The 22,341-nt window shown below is 40.3% G+C and overlaps 2 protein-coding genes across 2 annotated transcripts in view; one reads left to right on the top strand and one right to left on the bottom strand.

Moving 5' to 3' along the window:
• cenpp (centromere protein P) overlaps positions 1 to 22,341 on the bottom strand; it is an 87,076-nt gene that overhangs the window by 46,228 nt on the left and 18,507 nt on the right. The gene's annotated exons all lie outside the window — the stretch shown is intronic.
• ogna (osteoglycin, paralog a) overlaps positions 21,312 to 22,341 on the top strand; it is an 8,586-nt gene continuing 7,556 nt past the window's right edge. Inside the window, exon 1 of the mRNA XM_031860848.1 lies at positions 21,312 to 21,682. Coding sequence (XP_031716708.1) covers positions 21,527 to 21,682 — 156 coding nt within the window. The 5' untranslated portion in view covers positions 21,312 to 21,526. The remainder of the gene's footprint in view (positions 21,683 to 22,341) is intronic.

Genomic DNA, 22,341 nt, shown 5'->3' with positions numbered 1-22,341 from the left:
GGAACACCTCCCCGTGTATGTTGTTACTTTTTGTCAAAATGAAAGTGGGTTCGAGTTGGAAAGTTAACGTTTGATTTTGTTATTTGAGCTATTATTGTCATATCTTGTGATTTCAGGCTATATGAATTAATTTGACTCAACATGTGAGACAAAGCTTGGATGAAATAAAGTATCTTCAAAGATCAATGGGCAACGTGCTGGTTTGTAAGATATTATAGTACTGAAGATTAGGACTCGTCAACACTACATAGTTTACAGACATTGCATGAACTGAGTTTAAAAAGGCAAAATGGTGTTTGAACACTCGGAATCTCAAACCAAATAGAGTCACAAGTGGATTGTATTCTTAGAGGAGCTGCACGGTTTTATAGATTAATGGTTACAAATAACATAGTCATCAATAGTCGAATATAAAATGTCAGAAAATTGTAAAAAAATGTCCATCAACAGTTTTCCGAGCCCAAGATTACGTCTTGAAATGCCTCGTACTGTCCGACCATCTGACCAAACCACAGATCTTGTGAGTTAAAGGTACAGACAGGAGACGTCTGGCTGCCCGGTCACATACCTACAGTATACGTATGTTCATTGTTATTTTTCCTTTAGTAGCTTTAACATGCTATAGTGCTGCTAAGGCTGCTGAAATCCAGAGGAGCTGTTCCTTTATCAACCAGCAGGTGTCACTGCACACTAAAGAGTTAAAGGCAGTGCTGTTGGGGTCTGTGGAGGTCTGGATGTTGATCGAGTGTGAGTGAGTGAGTGAGTGAGTGAGTGTGTGAGAGAATTGATTTGCTTTTGGAGACAACCTCAAGTGGCCGTCTGATGAACTGCAGTTTTTGGCACTTCCGCATTGGCTTACTTTTTGGTGTAATTTAGAAAACAGTGAAAAGATGAGAGGTCTGGTACTTTACAACATCTCATTAATAGTGAACGGTACAGTACGTACAGAGACTATTCATGACAAAGACTTTTTTCAGACAGATTTGGTATCTCAGGAACTGATGGGATCTGAACTTGAACAAACAAAGATACACTGACGTGTCTGTTTGGGTTACAGTCCTGCATCGCCATCAAAAACTGTGTCTAAAATATAAACACACCAAATCTACTTTGCGGCTCATACGGTAGGGCAAACATGACGTAAGGCAGGTGGTAAAGTAACAAAAAACAACAAGATATATATCTTTAATTGAAGACAACTTTCATTGTTGAGTAAATTATTTAAAACAAAACAATCCCAAATTCAAGGTCCAGTAACAAGATTTATCCAGAGCTTTCAATCGTATCACACGGCCTTCATCAGCTGATGGAGTTTGCTCTATTGTATCTTAATCGGAGTATGTTGTTAAGTTATTATTGTTAGGTTGTTGTTTATAATGAAAGGCGTCTCTTATCTCAGTGATGATTTGGAAACTGAATTTACCCAAACTGCAGAAGCTCCTTATCGAACCAGCTCACTTCTAATTCAAACCAATCCTTCAATGACGAGACGGCACACAGGACCCTGATGTTTAGATTCATCAATAAAAACTAGGGGGTAGGAGAAAAAAAATCGATACAGCATAGTATCGTGATATTTTGCGTGGCGATATTGTATCGATACACGGACGCCAAGTATCGATCTTTTATTATATAAACTATAAAAAAATTTTTTACTAGAAAAATAAAATCAATTGCTTTTTCAGTCCACTAGATGGTGCCGAGTTGTTTTCTGGCAAGGTCAGCAAAGGTCCCGGGTCAGCGTGATTGGTAGGAAGTTGGTCAAAACAAAGATGGAGACATCGGAGAAAGAAATCAGAAATGCACCGTCCGCGTTTAAATCAGACGTCTGGACTTATTTTGGATTTTTTTTAACAAGGAAGGGAAGAAGGATATGATGAATATGACGCATGAATATGACACATGGATATGACTCCGTCACGGCGTTTTTTCACCGACACAGTCGTGCTTAAGCCCTACAGAGAAGTGAAGCTTAAAGTTGAGGAGTCTTTGAGTACAGCAGAAAGAGTTGCATTAACTTGTGGATTCCTATGTGACTACAACAGCACAATATCTCAGAGGACTGGTGACTGCTGTCTCTCGTTCTCCAAACTAGAGCAGTACACGTAAATCACACCGGGGCAAACATTACAGACCTCCTGCAGAATGCAGCACAAGAATTGCTGACAAAAACCTGGTGGTTGTAACAACGTTTCTAACATGGGCGTTGCCGTTCAGTTAGCGGGATTCCTGCATGTGAAGTGTTTCGCTCACACGCTCAATCTGGCCTCACAACGGGGTTAAATCTGCCAACAGTAGCCAGGCTCATGGGGAGAGTGCAGCGCACAACTGGCTCTCTGCCCTCGACGTCCATGCATCGCAAGTTATACTGAGTTATACAACTCTTATATCCTACTTATATAAGTTATAGACACGTTTGCATTCAGTTAGGTTGGGCTATGTAGACTGTAATGCAAACTGTTCAGTTTATCAGGTGCATGCAACATTTATGACATTGTTGGTCAGTCTATCTGCTTGACAATCCTATTTTCCTGCAATAAAAATGATTGAAGTGAGATGAACAGACTGAAAACTTTATCTTATTAGATAAAACACGTCGACACAGTTTTCCTTTGGGGACATAATTTGAAGTTGAAAAAAGTAATAAATCGTAATATATGTTATCGCAATACTCAGAATATCGCAGTACCGTGATAATATCGTATCGTGACCTAAGTACCGTGATAATATCGTATCGTGATAATATCGCAGTACCGTGATAATATCGTATCGTGACCTAAGTACCGTGATAATATCGCAGTACCGTGATAATATCGTATCGTGACCTAAGTACCGTGATAATATCGTATCGTGATAATATCGTATCGTGATAATATCGCAGTACCATGATAATATCGTATCGTGATAATATTGTATCGCGGGACCTCTGGTGATTCCCACCCCTAATAAAAACCAGTAAAACTTGAGTCCGAAGACTGGCTTAAACCTGCATTATTGATTTATTTAGGGGTGCACTTTGGGGCAGCACAACAAGCTGTCAACACTGACATATTATCATAGTAGAGCTGACGGTGAATCAAAAATGTAATGTTGTGGGTTGTAGTACCAAAAGCATTAAGCAGAGAGATGCTCAAACACTCACAGAGTTAGTGATGATTGTCAGTGGGTTCAACTAGTAGTCGACCAGCAGTGGATTCTTAAAGGCCGATATAATGACGATAGTTTGGAGCAGGAAAAAGACGATCAAGAGTCGAAAGATAATTAACATGCACAAATATATATAAGTGGCCATCATTATGTGTATGGAGCCTCCATGCAAAACGTTGATGTACGTCCGCAGGTGAATGGCGGTGGCTGTGCAGCCATCGGACACGATCAGATAAGACGTCCAGTCTCGGGTCAACACTATGGGCTGAAAGAAGTATTACTACTTCATTAATGTGATGTCCAGTGAAAGTAGGAGGCCATTGGGTCTTCATACATTATATATATCATTCATGATATATATTTTGGGAGGAGCTGATTGAGAGGAGCTGTCACAGAAAGTTCTTCATCCTTTCCTCACTGACAAAAACAATTCAAACTTTTAAAATACACACAGGAATGATGAATGTGATGAAACCGATGTGAAAACGGGATGGTGTGTGTATGTGTGTGTGTTTTCTTTGCCCTCACAGCCTGTCTGGGAGGCCCCTTGTCAAACAGCAGCCCGCTCCCTGCTGACTCCCAGAAACCCAACACCTGCCAGCTGCCTTCTTCCTCAGATACATCTTTACCTATAACTGATGCCCAGCGTCCTCAGAGAACGAGGCCGAGCGGTGGTACGGTGAGACGACGTAGTGCTGCGGAGGGTTTACTTCTCCACCGTTTGGTCCTTTTAAATGAGGACTTGTTGTGCTGCGGGTGGGGTGGAGGAGAGCTGCCTGTTTCTCTCTTTCTCCAGGAAACATATGGAACAGATCTGCCGGTTAGCCAGGCCTCGTCCTGCCACGTCTCACAGCCTCACACACACATTTATATACACACACTCTCACACACACAGAAAACGGTCCTAACTTCAGGGCTCTTACCTCTTTTCACCCTCTGTTTTTACTCCTCTCTATCTTCTATTTCATTCTCGTCATCTCATAACTCCATACACGACTTCCCCGGCTTTTTATCCTGCAGACGAGTCTCTCAACGAGAAGTTAGTCAGAAAAATAAGCTGATCAACAATAAGCGGAGATGCTCTACATGTTAACTATGTCCCAATTCAGTTGCCAGAAGCCTTTGTTTGTCTGAATTTGCACGACACAGAATCCAACAATCCACAAAGGGCCACAAGTGTCACTCTGCAGTCAGTCAGAAACTGATCACATGACCGAGTTATACAGGGTTTCCCAAAATAAAGAGTGGCTTTGCTAATGTAAGAATGAAATATAATATTAGTCTTATTAAGCTTTAGGCTCCGTCAGGTGGAGACGTGTTAAGAAAAACACTTCGCTGCAGGTCAGACTTTAGACTGAAGTCTGATTATCACCAGCTGTTCTGGAGTCGGCATCACACTAGATTTGTATCATCAACTGTTCCAATATGGTGTTTTTACTTAAAATACTTGGATTATGATCAACTCATTTTATGTGAATCCACTGATTGATGGATTGTTTCTCAAATACAAGATAATAACCATATTTTGGATACTTCTGTCACATACAGCTGTATTGCTTTATCTAATTCTGTGTAGTTGTGATGATGCAACACTCCCTAAACCACTAAAGTATCAGTCCGTCTCATCACTTTCCCTCCTTTACCTGTGTTAGTCGGCTCCTCTTCATCAGGCCTCAGTAAGTGACTTCAGGTGAAAAGCTGCTGGATATGTTTTTTGGTAAAAATCTGTGATGTGTGCTGACTTATTGAGCCTTCTGAGGAACACGTCTACTTAAAAGGCCGTTTAACAGCCTGAGGAGATAAATCAGATGTCCCTCTTGGCAGTTCAAAAATTTTAAATCCAAACCCGACAAAGTCAAATCTCTTTTCTCAGCTTCAATCCTTTCCTCCTTCTTCCCCCTCTGCAGCCTCTCTTATCCATCAAACACCACACCATGATACCATGATAATAACAATAACTTTATAGTTTCATCACAGACTTTTTGGTAGAAAAATAACAGGGTTAAATTGAGGTATTTGTACATAATCAATATGATTTAACATCATAGTTTAGTGCTCTTTAAACGTAGATTAGTATCAGACCTGACGTTAGTGAAGTTAATAATCCAATCTGACCCGTCGTAATGAATAGGCTTCACACTGACAGCTGACGGGCTTTCATTTTCAAACCTGCCTTGGAGCTAAATGAGAGTAAATCTAGCTGAACTCCAGTTTGATGATAATTAGGAACATGATGCCCAGAGTGTCAGGAATATTTTCCATCAAAGACACGTTGGGAGAAACATTGGGATTTCATGGCTTTCCATTTTAAACATAAACGTTGACGTTTGGATGCAGTGAAGGACCTTGATTATGCTGTGAGGCTGGAAGAAGCTGGTGAGAGGCCAGCGAAAGAGGCAGAGGAGGGAGCTCGGGTTTCCAGAGAATAAACTGAGGACAAAGTGGGCAATGGTAGAGTCATTAAGCAGAGAGGGCCTGGCTCTCAGCCGCTCTTCTGATTGGACACCCGAAAAACCTCATCGATCACTTCACAGCTCACTAATGATTCCAAGGCTACTGAAATATCAATCTGCTTCTAATTCTGATTAACTTTCCAGGAAGAAGTATGTGAGCATTTTCTTTTGAAAGCCTTTTTAAAAAGACATAACATCCGAATCCGTCCAAACAAGTTGAGAGGTCACTTAAATCTCAAACGTCCCATCAAAAAGCTACAGATGAGTCCTTCCTCTGCAGAGCCAGCAGCATTGTTTGAGGAGAAATCCCATGCAAGGACTGCTATATGACGAACAAGAGGGTCAAGTGACCGGTCAAGAAAAATGTGTGGCGGTCAGATATTTTGTTTTTTTCCGACAGGGATATTAAGGCGATTTGAACAAACTTACTATCAGAACAAAGATGTTATAAAAACAGAATCGGCACCCTTCTGTAAATTTAGAAATGTTTCTGCTTTAGCCAGGAGGCAACCTCCGGTTCTGTAAAGTGAAGCCAATATGGAAGTGGCTTAAACTTGCATTCTTTCTAATGTCCATCAGGGGGCGACTCCTCTGGTTGTATAGAAGTCTATGAGCAAATGACTCTACTTCTCTCTTGATTTATTACCTCAGTAAACATTGTAAACATGAGTTTATGGTCTCAATCTCTAGTTTCAAGTCTTCTTCAATACAGCATGATGTTCATTTAGTAAGTTATGGTCCATTTAGAGTCAAATAGACCATAAAGCAGAGTATGATTTAGGGTCACTTCCGTTCACTGGTTGCAAAAAAACAGAGGGCAACAGCTGTAATCCAAGATGGCGACGGCCGAAACACCGAACTCAAGGCTTCAAAACGTCAGTCCACAAACCAATGGGACGTGCCACGATGACTACCTCCACTTCTTAGTTACAGTCTAGTGACCACTTAGTGGTCACTTATTTAAACCCAAACCATGACCTTTATTCTAACCCTAACCAGTTTTGTTACCTAAACTAATCTTAACGATGTTAACCAGATGTTATCATGTTGCAGAGATCATCAACTCAACAAAATCTCAACCAGCACATTGTCGTAGTTTTCAGTGCACAGTAAATCCTGCTCAGTTATTGCAAACAAACCCAAACAACTAATGAGGTACAAAGTCTCCTCAGACTGCTGCAGACACCTTCAAAGTAAAATCACACTCTTCAGGACGCCAAAATCACAGCAAAACACTGTCCAAAGCTGGAGAAAATTGGACATTTAGTCTGTCAGCGCTCACTCAACACAACTTCACTGTCCAAAAACACACACTCTCTCACACACACACACACACACACACACACACACACACACACACACACACACACAACTGAAACAAACACCACCAACTCATCCAGAGCAGCACCGAGGCTAAATGAGGCCAGTGAAATTAAAATGTTTAGAGGCAAAGACTGAAAGGCCCGTTTGTTCATGAGAGAGAATCCCAGCAGTGATGCTTTCTGTGGGGAAAAGACTGACATGAAAAATGAGTAAACGACGACGACGAGCCAACTGTTGTCTGGCTCTGGAGTGGAAAAACCTGCCCTATGATTAATGTGTGTGTGTGTGTGTGTGTGTGTGTGAGAAACAGAGAGTCTAGATGTAACTGGCAGCATCAAAATAGTCAAATGAAAGTAGAAAGGTAAAAGAAGTAAAACTATATCTGTAAATCTAATACAAAATTTGTTGCTTCACAAGTTGATTTAAAACTTGTGTTTTTAAACTGAAGCCAGCTGAATCTGTTTCAAAACACTTTAAATCAATTCATTACAGTTCTTTCATTCAGATAAATAATGTGCTGACAATTATGAAAAGTGTGAAGCAGTAAAGGTGTCATGGACATAAAACCAGCTGCCTGCCCCAGATGAACAGAGAAAGTTAACAACTTGTTGTTTGCTGCTATATCAATGCTCTGAATTATGTACATTGCAACTTTAAAATATTGACGTTAACGCATTTTCAGCCTTCTCAGCAGCCCTGTTAGTCCGCTTAAACTCACCTAATTAATGCATAAAGCAAAAATAATGTACTGATTGAAGTTTGCTGTACCACACAAACATTGTCATATAACAACAACATCAACAACAGTGTCTGGACAACGTCTATCTCGGTTAAATAGTCTGCAGAAATAAACACCTCGAACAGTTACAAGCTTCAGCTGCAAGCAACTCAGTGGAGCCAACGACAGTTAACATCTTAAGTAAATGAAGCATAAAATGTTAAGTGTGCTCTCGTCTATTCCAAGTAACTGTACTGCATAAAATGTAGGGTTCTGGTGTTAACTTTAAGGACAAAACTGCATCAGAATGTGTGTTAAGTGTATGCTGTAGTGTTAAAAGAGGCACAAAGACAGACAGGAGAGTAGTAATGAGAGAGACAGACAGACGATGTTATTTCAGCCAGTAGCGATCTTAAAGCAAGAGCTTTTTGAAGAGCGGTCCGATAAAAAGAGACTTTATCCAGATGGAGTCTGCTGCTGAGGAGCCAGCCGCGTTCTCCTCATCACAATTAGCACAGAGGGAACCATTCGTGACCACAATGTCCTATTAAAGAAACATAATTACATTAACATGGGAACTTCCCAGAATTCCCCTGCCTCCACAAACACATGAAAAACGCATTGACTTTAACCACAAACAATAATATAGATGAACTGTAACTGTAGCTGGGAGAAGACAGAGTAGGCTACTGTTCCCAGTATGATTCATCGACTGAAAAAAATAAAAATACTGTACCATTTCTACTAATGCTGTACTGCACATCAGTCTGCCCCAAAACCTAATTAAAATAGAGAAAAGAAACCACTTAAGGATTTCAAGCTACTTTATTTTGCAGATACAGCAGCGCTGAAGCAATAGTTGATTAATCAACAGAAAAATAATCTGTAACTATTTTGAGAATTAATGAAACCTTTGTGTCAATTGTCAAGCAGATAAGGAAAACATTCTGTTATTTCAGCTAAATCTTTGTGTTGAGCTCGTAGACTGAACATCTCTGGGTTTTGGACTGTTGGTCGGTCAAAACAAGACAGTGGAGACATCTTAGGCTTCAGCTCATTGTGATGGTCATTTTTCATATTTTATACAGTATGCTAAGCTGGTATCTGACACCCAGTGCTAACCAAACGTTTGAAAAGACAGGGCAATAAGAGTGTGGCTTGGTGACAAGATGGTTTCCGTTTGGTCAGTGGTGGGATTCATGGACTGAACATCACTGAAGTTGATCTCTGCATTTGCCTTTTAAAACATCAATGATACACGGATAACAGAAACATTATTTCGTGTTTCTAAACCCGAATTGATTAAGCATTTACCAAAAGCTAAATTCTACAATATTACATTTGAACACATTTTAATTGACCTTTGCCCAAAACAAATTTGTACTGTTTGGTTTACTTTGGTTAACATTAGCTGTTAGCTGCTTTATTTAGCCAAGCAGGACTGTGCTGCCAACCGGCTGCTAACAGTTAGCGTTAACCAGCTCCGCTCTTGACGATTTCAACATGGACGCTGATCTCCTGATCCCATATTTTTACTGAATATCGGCCCCTAATAAAGATCACATTTATGTATCTCTTGCCAGATTGTTTAACTGCATGAGGCCTTTCTCTTGCCTGAGCACAGAGTTTACTTTTCCCCGGGGAAGCATTAATGTCGAGACCCAATAAATCTAATTGCATGTCTCTACTCAACTCGACTCGCTCGTCTTTGTTTTTACATCGGCAAAAGTTGTATATCGTACCTGGTAATCTGGTACTTTTTTGTCACCACCTCGTAAGAGGTTCCAAGGGAGCCTAACTGATACTAGAAGGTTGAGTTAAGACACTGCAGATCACTGATTGGTCAGAGAGAATGTTAGCGCGACCTAGCACAACACGGGGCGTCCTGCACAAACCTAGAGAAGCTACCATCAATAACAGTGATAAGATTGAATCATTCTTGAATAAGACGGTATGACTTTCTTGAATGGAGGCTGCGTGATTAATCAAAGCACAATTATGATCTCCCAGATTATAAAGACAAAAGATTACAGTTGAAAGCACCAAAAGTAACCCTGCAAATGTTGTACAGACATGTGAAATGTCCAGAATAACTTTAGTGGAAAATCCCTGTCGCCCGACCACCCAAACATCCAGCGAAGCATTTAAAAGAGGATGGAGGGGATGATTATTGCCAAAGTGAGCCAGATATATGGCTCTGGTCAACACTGAAAACATATGGAATCAGACAGAAGCCTTTTTATCTTTATCATGAACAGTCTAGACCAGGGGTCGGCAACCTGTGGCTCTTTAGCCTCTCTGTTGCGGCTCCCTGAGGTCCCCAACTAGCGCACCGGATCCGTACCCAGGAACTAAAAACCGATAGATAATTCGGAATTATACATATTGGGCACCGAGTTTAAACTTTAACCGGCGCCTCTTATTCAGCCGTTACGGCACTTGTTCGGCGGTGCAGGAAACACACCGACCAATGCATTGCAAATCACATCACGTGATGCAGCTCAGCCAATCAAATATGGATATTCTGACAAGTTTCCTGACTCGAGGGAGGTTTACACACACGTGACACACGGGGCTGAGACGAGGAAATAGAAAGAAGAGCAGGAGAATTGCGCTAATCGAAGAAGATATCTCGCATGACGTTCTCCAAAAAGAGAAACGTGTTCAGAGAGAATATAATTCATAAGCAAGAATGAACAGAATCTTATATGTTAATTATTCCCACAGGCAGTTAAATCCTCTACCCCTGTCAAGCGCTTTTCCCTGCAGGTGGCTTATCATGATTTTCAGACCCTCGCCCTCTGTAAACTATCAATGGATATATCCAAAAAAAGAAAAGTCACGGAGGAAAATAGACAGTTTAACTCTGCGTGGACGTTTTCATTTGCTTTCACTGCCAACGATGCTGACTTACCTGTATGCTTCCAGAACAAACACACAGCATTTGCTGAAAAGTGTCACGCTGGAGATCAGCGAAAAAGAGCGATTTCTCAGCTGCTGCAGCAAACTGAGCTCTTCATAAGAGTTTGATATTGTTATATCAGGTAAAATTGCAAAAAAATGTCAAGAATTGTCTTTATTCTTGTTCTATATTTTCATAAATACAACAAACTATAGTTTTTGTATATATAATATAACTATATATACAACTTTATAAGCTGTGATATCAAATAGCTTTTGCGGCTCCAGACAAATTTTATTTGGTGGAAAATAGGGCAAAATGGCTCTTTGGATAGAAAAGGTTGCCGACACCTGGTCTAGACTTTTAGGATCTTTGAGGACTGAAGCAAGCGCTGACCTGCTGGAGTGTAGAGGTGGAAAAAATAGTTTGCTAACAACACACGATCAAACATTGTGAAAGCAGTCTCACTGGCTACAGGTGAGCTGTGTAATAGGTGCAATTTTTTTTACATTTTATTTTATTCTTGGATTTTCTACTGTTTGCATGAGGACAATGTTGATTGCAATCAACATTCTTTCGTCAAAACATTGAGACAAAAGTCTGATGACATCATCTTTCTGGTCGTAATCAAACAGAATGTCTGGGTAACACATTCAGTAGCCATTAGAGAACAACTATCCAAAACCATTGGAGCCCACTCAATAAATAACACTCTCCATATGCCCCATTAGGTTTTGGTCCACTTGTGTGGATCACAGGCCTTTAACTGTTCCATTAAACTGTATTGTACTCACTTGTTAGTTTTAATGAGGAGCACAGACAATGTTAAGCTGTAGAGATGAAGACAAACGTGATGGAGCATTCACTGATATTAACAGACTGAAGACAAAGTGCACAGGCTAAATATTTGCTATGTATTCTGGGATAAGAAACATGAACTGTGGTGTAAAGATTCAATGTCAAATCAATCATTAATTAATGTTCTTTAAAATTTAAATGTTAAAAAAGTTAAAAGACCTGCTATTTAAATGTATTTAATATGGTGTAAATTTCAAAATCATACAGCTCTGGTAGCAGTAGTGACCTGTCAGTCACAAGGTAGCCCCGCCCTAAAGCATACCCTGCTTTATGGTCTATTTGATCTAAATGGACCATAATTTACAAAATGAACATCATGCTGTTTTTAATAAGATGTTTACTGAGGTAATAAATCAAGAGAGAAGTAGAGTCATTTTCTCATAGACTTCTATACAATCAGAGGAGTCGCCCCCTGATGGACATTAGAGAGAATGCAGGTTCAGGCACTTCAGCATTGGCTTCACTTTACAGAACTGGAGGAGGCCGCCTGATCTTCACCGAGATCCTTTCAAAATAAACCCTTTAACTCTGAATCATTCCATGAGCACAGTTTAATTTTCAGCATCCTCAGGTCCAACAACAAAGTATGGTAACCTGGAAACACATGTCGACTTTGAGCTCCCTCCAAGTCACACAAAGTGCCTTTAGGCTTTAAGTAAGACAATAAAAGCTCAGCTGGGACAGAGGGCCTGAAGACTAATGAACCACTGAAACTTTAAACACCAGTGGGGGTCGCTACAGTAACTAGAACTACTGATATTTTGAAATTCAACAGATTCAAATTCAGCATGAATCACTTTTGAGCCAACGCTAAACTGTCTGGGAGAAGGAAAACGCCAGGAATGCTGGGATAACAAATCCAGTAGTCACCAGAGAACAGAGGACAACTATCCAATACCACCGCACACTGGAACCCAGTCAGCCAGTAATACTCTCCATATGTCTCTTACTGGTTTAGTCCAAACTGTCATGTCTCAGTTGACAGTCTAATCAGAGCCGGTCTCATGTCCAGTACCTACAGACAGAGACCACCACCAAGACGCCAACACTGCCGACACTCCGCGCCAAGACGGTGACAAAATAAAAAAAGATTTGAGCAGAAGCAACAAAAGCACTTGTTTTGTTTGCAAAATCTCAAGGCTGTAAAAATCAGTTCTTTAACTTATGCAAATCAGTGCCAGTTACTGTGGTCGCAATTCCAAATTGAAAATGCAGAAATAATGTTTTATACATAGACTTAAACCGTTTAGGTAAATCATTTATAAAAAGGTGACATTGTGCTAAAATATTCAACAATTAATACGTAAACTTTCATCTAATAACGATATTCATTAGAGTTTTCACTTGTTGAGAAAATGTTTTCCTAAGAATAGCGCCAAATATGCATCTTGGAGATTTTTTGGAGCCCTGATCTCCAAAGCATGAAACAATACAGATTAGAGAAAGAGCTCCATGTAAGAGATGATAGACTATCATGGTAATATATTCAACTACTTCTGCTCTATAGTTCAGACCTAATCATTCATGTTTATGCTGCCTTTAGTGCCGAGAGTTTGATTACTACATCAGCACCACTGGGTGTTGGAGGTAAATATTCTGTTCTTTGCTCATATGAACACACTACGATCCTGAAAAAGGACACAGCAATCCTAAAACTTACAAGAGAAGTGTGGGAGCTTGTTTACCAAACAAATACACAAACACCCCAGATCAGCTAAACACTGCTTGAGAGGTGACAGCATTTACACAAAGTTTAAAAGATGACCAATGAGGGTTTATTCTGACCTCCTATACATCTTTCTAAATGCGGCTTCCCATTGTTAGTTACAGTTGGAATTTGGATTTCAGCATATGAACATTCAATGTTTTTAGGTCTATGAACCAACAGCAAGAATAAGCACAAAGACTTGGCCCCCATCACCTGCTGAGAGAGCCTCCTCCCGTTGTGTTGGACCAGAGAGTGGAGAGTAAACCTCATGCTGGGATAAGAGCTCCCAGGCTCAGTGAACAATGAAGGGCTTTTTACAATAAACAGTCAGCAGCTACACACAATAACTGCAGACCCTGAGATGTCCAAAACATGATACGAACCAAAGATCCTCTGTAATTCACCACAGCTGAAGTCAGTGGCTCTTGATGAATTCTAAGAAGAAGAAACCAGAGGTGAACCGAACTAGACTGAGAGGCCCCCCTTTGGCCTGGACAACATTTTTAAAAAGACAAAAGAATATAACCCAAGAAAACAGGAAAGAGTACACTTTCAACTCGGCGTGTGGATTTTCCCTAACGTTGCTGCTGATGGGACCAGCGTCATATCAAACTCATTGGGAGGTGATTGAAAACATGCTCCAGTCCAGGCCTGACATCAATCAATCCTGCACCTACACTAGCTTCAACCTAACAGCAATTCATCAGCTGTCTTATGGAGAACATCTTGTGCAGAATGACCCGGCCTTCCTCTATGCATCCCCAAAATCTGCTCTGCATCTGGCTCTGACAGCAGGAACCATCCTGTTTCCAGCAGCAGCTCCACTATAGTCTTCAACACAGCGTCACAGTGGTACAATACACAGCAAGCATATCGTTAGAATTACCCTACTTTTATGTTTTATATAGGAATGGGCCTCAAGTTACATCCACTAAACCAGAGTCATTATTCATTCAATGTCCAGAAAAACAACACAGCCTCATCTTTAGCAGCTGCGCTCTGGAAAAAAATTAAATAAAAATGTTGTTGGAATTAAAAACGAACCTGTTTCTAAAAACCAAAGTGGTGGTCTCCGTTTGGAGGCTACAGTTGTTCTGTTTGAATCATCAGGTCCTTCTCGGATCCTCTGGGAATGAATTCCGAGGCTGAGTTCCAGTATTTGAACCGAAGCTCGGCATCAGGAAAAAGACTCACTTCTCCAGTGAACTGGAAGAAAGAATGGAGTTTAACGTCCAAAAGATAAAGCAGGACGAAAAGAGGTGAAAGAGAGTTGACCTACAGTAAAACAGACCTAAAGTCCAATTCCACATTGTAAAACAACTTGTGCAACATCTCTTGTGGAACACTTGAGGGAAAGACTGATATTTAGAGAGAATAATGTCATTATGAGAACTAAAGATAAAAGATGAGTCATACAAACACAGAGCGTGTAAATTTAAAGGGATCTTACATTTTCAACACTGGAGCAGCAAACACTATGAACATACAGATCATGTACATTTCATGTCTTTCAGTCCGGGCTCACTTTGGAAACCAAGTTCCATATCTGGACTTGTGATGTACACGATTAGTCGACTTGTTGATGAAATATGATTTAATTACTGAAAATCTGATTAGCAGTTTTCAAATGGCTCTTATAATATATTATAGATTTCTTTTTCAGACAATGTTTAACTCTAAACCGTGTGTTCCGAGTGATTTCTTACTTTAACACTAGTTATCTAGTTTAAGTTTAAACTTATGTTTATAATTAGTCATGAGGAACATTCCTAATCTGGAGGTCCAGCCAGGACCACTTCTGATATACCAATGAGCTTGAAATTTATTTTTCCTTTCCTGGTCTGTGACGTATTTTGGTGCCCAGTGCACACAACGCACAGGTGCATCTCTTTCATTGTGGATAACTCTCTCCTTTAAAGTTCCCCTTAAAGCTGCATTAATTAATATTTGGGCTCAGAGAACTTCCTTTTAAAGGTTTTTTCAGGCTAACATACAGTATTTGTAAAAAAGACAAAAAAAGAAATTTCTTTGCATCCATTTCCTCATTATGTTGATAAAAAGTTTTACAAAACAAGTTGAAGTCAAATATAAATTTTCCTTTTTGCTCCCGTTTGGTCACCACTAACTCCTGAGTTCTCCCACTTCCTTCACCAGCTAGTCTCTTGGTCTATGGGACGTTTGGTACTGGGCAGTTACAGTATTTATCAGAGCGTGTTTGGTAAAATCAGCTGCCTGGAAAAAGGGTTCACAAGCGCACAGAGACTAAACCAGTAAATGTTGTGCAAAGTCAAAACTATGAGCCACAAGAGGCTAAACAGCTCTGTACAGGTGCAGAGCTGTTTGATCATTTTCTGTTTGATTCGTCTCCGTTTAGTTTCACATGGAGGCTAATAAGGGAACTGAAGGTAATCATTTTGTTTCAACCCTTTAAATTTGAAAAACATGTAACACTCATTACATAAAGAGTCTCTCAGCTCAAATAAAAAACATCTTGTCAGCCCAAAGCTAGCACGTGGCTAAGTCACGACCAAAACACACGGCTCTCAGTGGAGGGTCAATACATCATGTCGGTTGTCATGGGCCATGCAGACCCAGGCTGTTTAATGCCCGGCCAGGTGGTCCATGGTGTCGAAAGTTACTCTGCAGTCAAATGGGCGTCTGTGTGTGTGGAGCCACTGACGTATGTTGTTTTGTCTGTCCTGGCTTCAAGTCTGCCGTTACGTACCGCTCACTTACACCTGTCACCCTAAAACACAGCTAACCGGCACGTCGACTGCAGCCGTCAGAAGAAATAAACCAGAATAAAGCTCAACGTTTTGACAAGTGTGGTTACATGAGAGAAAAATGGTGGGTTTGGAGCAGGTGACGTCGAGGATTACAACGATGCTCTGGAACAATACAACTGGTTTTATAAGTTTGCTGATTAGCATTTTAAGACTCAAACCTTCTCTGATTGCATAAAGAATTATTTGTATGGTGTAATTTCTGTGTATGGAGTTTTAGGTCATCTGGACCAAGAGGATGCAGATATTATGTCGTACTGACTGTAAAGCCCTCAAAGATGAACTTTAAGCTGTATGTATAAAGACGACACGACTAGAAAGTAGAAGAGTGTTTATTAGGAACAGAAACACCAAAAGGAGACCAGAAACACTGATGTGATACAGTACTTATGTTACACAATGTGCTGTTTCATCTGATCCATCACCAAATATAAAACAATCCTTTCATTGCCTTCTTTCTACTGGAATAAGTAAACAAACAGATATAATAAAGGGATCAAAAAGAATAGTGTTTGTAAGTTAATTACAATATGATGGATGTCTGTATGAGACTGTGGTGGTTAGTTAGTAAGTTAGAACATTTCCTGCTGCTGCCATTTCACATTAAAAGCATCCAACGGGCAAAACATGGGGTGGCTTTTGCTGTGAAGCAGTCGCATAAAAAACGCGACGTATTCATCAAGAGTTTCAGACCGACTGCGATCATTCATCAAACATGCATCTACAAAACTAGACAGCGGATCAGCGGACAGTTTTAAATATTGTGAAGAGTAAAGGAAGAAGAAAGAGCCGCCACAATGAGCTGTCTGATGAAGAGTTGCAGACGACTGGCTGATCACTGGCAACGTGATCAGCAAGGCAACCAACTCCTGTCATTGTGTTGCTGCAATTGGAGTAGAAAACTAGTTGCGCAAAGAGCAGCCTGAAATCAGACTTTTACTTCTTATTAAAACAACATGAGTTTGTTTGGTTACGCTGTAAAGAGACGCACCAGTTGCTCTTCTGTTGAAGGAGTGTTGACAGAACAGAGACAGAAATCTCAGTCATTGTGCTTCAAACTAACTAGCTTTGACACTGTGGCATCAGTTACATCTAATGGCTAAGGTGTTTCTACCTGTTCTGATTGGTCACCAATCAGAGAGGGACATGATGTGATCATTTGTACAAATGAGGATAACAGCACATACTTCCAGACAGAGTTAGCTGAGTGACGAATTAAAGAGCTTGAGAGAGAAGTTCAAACTCAGACTACTTTCATACCTTTGCACAGCGGGCCAATCACTCTGTAAACTGTGATTGTCAGACTTTTTCTTTTTAAAACCATACCGATGCTTTAAAACGGTGCCTCTCTGGAGTGATGGACCACTATCAGCACAACGTCTTTATGAATGGGTCATCATTTTGTTTGTATTTGAGGACACACATGACCGTGGGCGACAGGATTCCTACCGCCAGTTTAACGCCATTCGGTGGGTCGAGTTGCCGCTCGTAACCCACAAAGAAACGTAGCAACGCACCAGCAAAGGCAGTGAAGAGGAAGAAGGCTGCAAGCTATTTAACGTCAATGTAAACAATGCAGAATTGGACATATCATCAACTCATGTATTCATCTGCAAATATTTAGCACTTTCCTGCAATTTCTTTGCCATTTATGAGTAAATCAGATCATAAATGAGCAAAGCATCATTTTCATTAGTTCCCACAAGGATTTACAAATTCCAAGCTTGTAAAAAAAGTGTCTCTCACGTTCACAAACATATTAAGTGACTCAACATGACAGGAATGTTGAGTGACTCAACATGACAGGAATAACTAATTCGTTTAGTTGGTTGTTGTTGCGGGTGGCTTTCCTCATTGACTTGCTTTATTGTGCAGTAGAATACCAGTGAAACCCACCTGACAGGCCAAAATCTGGTATAGAAAATTTGTGACAGTAAAAACATTCTCCAGTTGCTGGCCCTCTTCCCAGAGTCATAAAAGTTTAAAAGGTGTTCATAATTGCTAACACACCTGTAACAGTCCGGGCTCGTGTTCCGTGTGCTCGATGTTTATATCTGGGCCCCCTTCTTTTTCCTCTCCTCTTGAAGGCTCAAATAGTCACATGTTTTCTATTTAACTGTTGTGCTGTTAGACTTCAGTTTTTGCTCTTTAGCTTTGCTTGTTTATAGAGAAGTACTGTTTCTTGTCATTTCACCAGGTCTAGGGACAACACCTAAAAAAAAAAGAAGCATTTGCAAATTCTTTAGAAGTGCTCTGGGGAAGCCCAACATCTTTGTGAATTGACAACCAAGGTTGAACTCAACCCAAAAACAGCTGGACCTCAACAGCTGTTGAAGAGACTTAGTGTACAGTCTCTTTGTTTTTATTGCTTAGAATCTTTTGGCCTTTCTTTATTGGAAGCATTTCCCATAAAGTTTTTATTTTTCCATTTTCCAGTAATTCCGATTCTGATTAATTTCTGGCATTTTTTTTTTAACGTGCTGATCATATTAGCTGTTATTTATTGTTCTTGCCTCTAACGCACTCCATAACTCTTTTAAAACACGAGGCTGTGGAAGTCTGATACATATTAAACCATAGAGATGCATTGATTAAAGAGACGAACGGCTGACTTGTCCAAAATGGTCTCAAAATATCTTCCAGAGATCACTGATCTGGTTAGAGTTCACTCAGACCTCTGAGAACCCGTTCACCTTTTTCTATCTTAAAGGAAAACTTCACTCACTAAATGACCATTTGTACATCAACTACTCATCCCGTGTTTCTTTCAATTCTTAAAGATAACTTAACTTTTTCAAAGAATCAACTGAAGGGGGTCGCGTTAAACAACAGTAACCAACATTAAACACAACTTGTGCCGTATCATATACGTCTCATTTATCCAGTCGTACGCTCACTACTTCCCAAACAAATGCATCTTTGTTCAAATCTTACTATTTAAAAACATTTCGGACTTGCGTGAGACTGTTTATGTAGAAGTGTTTCCAATAGTACGGTTTTAGTGTTGGTCATTTGTGTGAAGTTCATATGAAATGTTCACACCAAAAGACAGCCAGCCAGTAGGCCTCAAGGACTGTAACGCTGAACTTAACTATGACTTTTAATTCATACAACATCTAGTCTTCTGTCACGTCATGGGAATGTGTTTGACCGTTAAGGTGACTTGCTTCATGATCTACTTTTTGCACACAGATATAAAGAGCCAAGACTATTGGACCTAAATGTGGCAAAAGAACGACACAGATGAGAAATATCAACACAGATGTCTTTCTACACCTGGGATGGTAAAAGACTGTGTGGTAACTATAGTTTACATGATCCAGTCTATTCCCATATAGATAACTTTCAATGAGAATTCCTGAAGTTGGATAAGCCCGAGAAGTTCAAATTCATATGTCTGATGAATTGTTCACAATGATAAATGATAAATTCTGCCCGTCACTACGCCACTATTTCACAGCTAATCACCCATTCCAATAATTAAAATCAATACAAAGACTGGACGAACGGGAACACTGTGGCTCCACCTGTGAAGTTATGCAAGACACAATTAAACTTGGTCTGCTGCTCTATTGGTTTAAATTCTGCTGGTTATTTCTTTGATCCAGCATCCATGCTATTGGACACGGGATGTGCATGCCATTCTTATTGTTATGTAAGACAACCAAATACATTTTATTTAATCAAAAAGCAGATCAGAAAGTCAGAAATATTCAAAGATGAGCAGCATCTTAACTTTCTCATTCTAGACGCATCAACATCAGGAAGGAAGCAACGAGGACACCAAATGCTGCTGCTGGACTGTTCTGGATCCGGTCTCACGAACAGTCTTAAGTTGGTTAATTTAAAACTTAAGTATAATGAACAGTGAAACATGCGTTAGTCCACGCCTACAATCACGAATGCTTCGACAGCCAATCAATGGAAAACTCATAAGACAACTGTGAGGTGGATGAAGACAAACTTAGTTTGTGCATAGAACCCGCTCACACCCATAACCAGTCAGAAGTAGCCTACGATGTCCGGAAGACATGCCGTATATGTCAAATTAATGTTAATCAATGGGGTCATATCAAATCCAAAACTATTGTTCATTGTCTATTACTTTTTAATAGAGAAACTGCTGTTTCATGTCACAATATCAGACTAAACTGTCCACTCAAACTCGGTAGAGTGTGGGATTCAAACATCTGGACCACAACAGCTTCAATGTTCCTTGTCATAGAGTCGACAAGTCAGCGAAACTACTGCAGGGATGAACAACATTCTTCCAAAAGATATTCCCTCATTTGGTGTTTTGATGATGGTAGAGAGTGCTGTCCAACACGTCCCTCCAAAATCTTAGATAAAAACCGTGTAACTGTATAACTGTGTATGCACATTACATTCAATTGTACCATCCTCAGAGTGCTGCACGGATGACGTATTTCTGTTGACCAACCTGAAGTTCCCAATGTGATTTTCCTATTGGATTTGGGTTCATTGCAGTAAATCAGCTCTGTGGCAAAGACAAGTTTATGATACTTTTACAGTTTTGTTCAGCAAGACAATCTCCACAAACGAACACCGCGTTTAACATTTTTTGAAGCGTGAATGCAGTCGTCAAAAGTAAAAAGCTAATGTTTGCCTGTAAACGAGCGAGACCACGGCCGTATGAGCACGAGTATTCACGACGAGGCTGTGAAGGCAGATTGGTCAGCGTGATGATAGCTCCCGCCTTTTTTAAGACACGAGAGGGTATTTACTATGTAAATCTCTTAAGCTTGTGTCAACCACAGACATCCAACCAAAAACCATTCAAAGAACCCATTGAATTTGGAGACGAGGGAACTGGGAGTGCAAAAAAGCTATAACTCATTTACGAGTTAGGACTCCTTTCTGCAGCTCTCCATTATAGCTGAAAGAAAACATTGCTTTTCCAGAACAAGCTTTATTGGTTGATATTTCAAAATAAGGCAGAAGCACTGATGAACATCAACCTCAGTCGCTCTGAGGAGTCGGCATCCAGAGAGCGAAGCAGATTCGACCATTGGTTGGTCCAAAGTAATCACATGAAATCTAACCTATAATCAGTGTCTGTTCTGACGGCCGCTAAATGTGTCTGTCTGACCAACGGCCGAGAGAAAAGCAGAGCCAGGGGAGAACTAATCCAGCCTAATGAAAGATAGGTTGGTTATTACGAGTCATTACTGAGCGGCCGGGCAGAGACCACAGACATTCCTCCTGACAAAACACACTCACACTGTGGTTGTCAAATTTAAGCTGTCTCAGCAGTTTTTTCCCCCCTATACATACTTAGGGGACGTTTAACAGAAGAAGAAAAAAACACTTTATTCTTTCTTTGACACTTTGTCTTTTTCCATATGTGCCTCTTTTTGGTTGTCTGCCTCTTTCTGTAAACCCTGTCTGTGTCTCCGTCTCTCTCTCAGCAGATGGACGGTGGGTGGTCAGGGAAGGGTTAAGTGCTCGGGTCTATAAACTCTGCTTAAAGAGTCTGCTGGAAGCTACTGGTTCAGCCTTTAAATACAGTCATTTGACACATCCCAACAGGGGCTTGTAGCAGAGAGCAGCTGCTGACCCAAACGCAGGCTTTCAGTCGAGCTGAGGTGTCGGCGTCACACTGCTTTGGACAGCATGAAGGCTCTCTTGTTCACCTGTGTGCTGGTGCCTTGGCTGGTGGCGGCCTCAGCCAGGAGATCTGACGAGGACTCACAGCTGATATCGGGATCTGTACCTGGCAGGGAGCTGAACGGATACTTCACTGACCACTTGAAATCAAGGAGGGCCAGGGTAAGAACTCTATTATTTATGTCATGCTTCTCTGCCAAAAAGAAATGTTCTTTTCAATAACTCTGACACATGCATTTATTTAAAATATGCTGGAATAACAAAATGTTATTTAAAAAAAAAAAAAAAAAAAAAAAGGTAATTTGTTTATGCTTTAACACATTTTTTCGTAATTAGTCTAATGTCAGCAGATACACTGTGGTGATTTGTTGAGTATATAATTATACATTTATAAACAAAAATAAAGAATATGCGATACTGTGTATAGAATTAAATTAAAAACAAACCGACTGATTTTGGTCAGACCGGACTAATGTTCTCTAATAAGAGAAATTCTGCTGACAAAGCAAGATGAGATAGTTTAGACAGATGAAAAAGAAAAAGGGACAAGATATAAACTTTTACTTTACTAACCCCCAGGGGACATTAGGTCATGCTTAATAGCTGGCAATATTTAAAATCAATGAGGCACAGGCACATTATTCTAAAAGCTAGTCATAGATGTCATGGTTTAATCGGTTCATTTGTCTTCTCCTACTTGATACTGACAGAAACTGTCAGCACTTTACTTCCCCGTCCTCCTCTATCAGATAATTCATTCAGCTCACAGTTTATACACACACACACACACACACACACACACACACACACACACACACACA

The sequence above is a fragment of the Anarrhichthys ocellatus genome, unplaced genomic scaffold (assembly GCF_004355925.1).
Source record: "Anarrhichthys ocellatus isolate YVR2014 unplaced genomic scaffold, GSC_Weel_1.0 scaffold1, whole genome shotgun sequence".
Taxonomy (NCBI): Eukaryota; Metazoa; Chordata; class Actinopteri; order Perciformes; family Anarhichadidae; genus Anarrhichthys; species Anarrhichthys ocellatus.
Note: the sequence above shows the minus strand (reverse complement) of the source record. Positions and strands in the feature narration are given on the sequence as shown.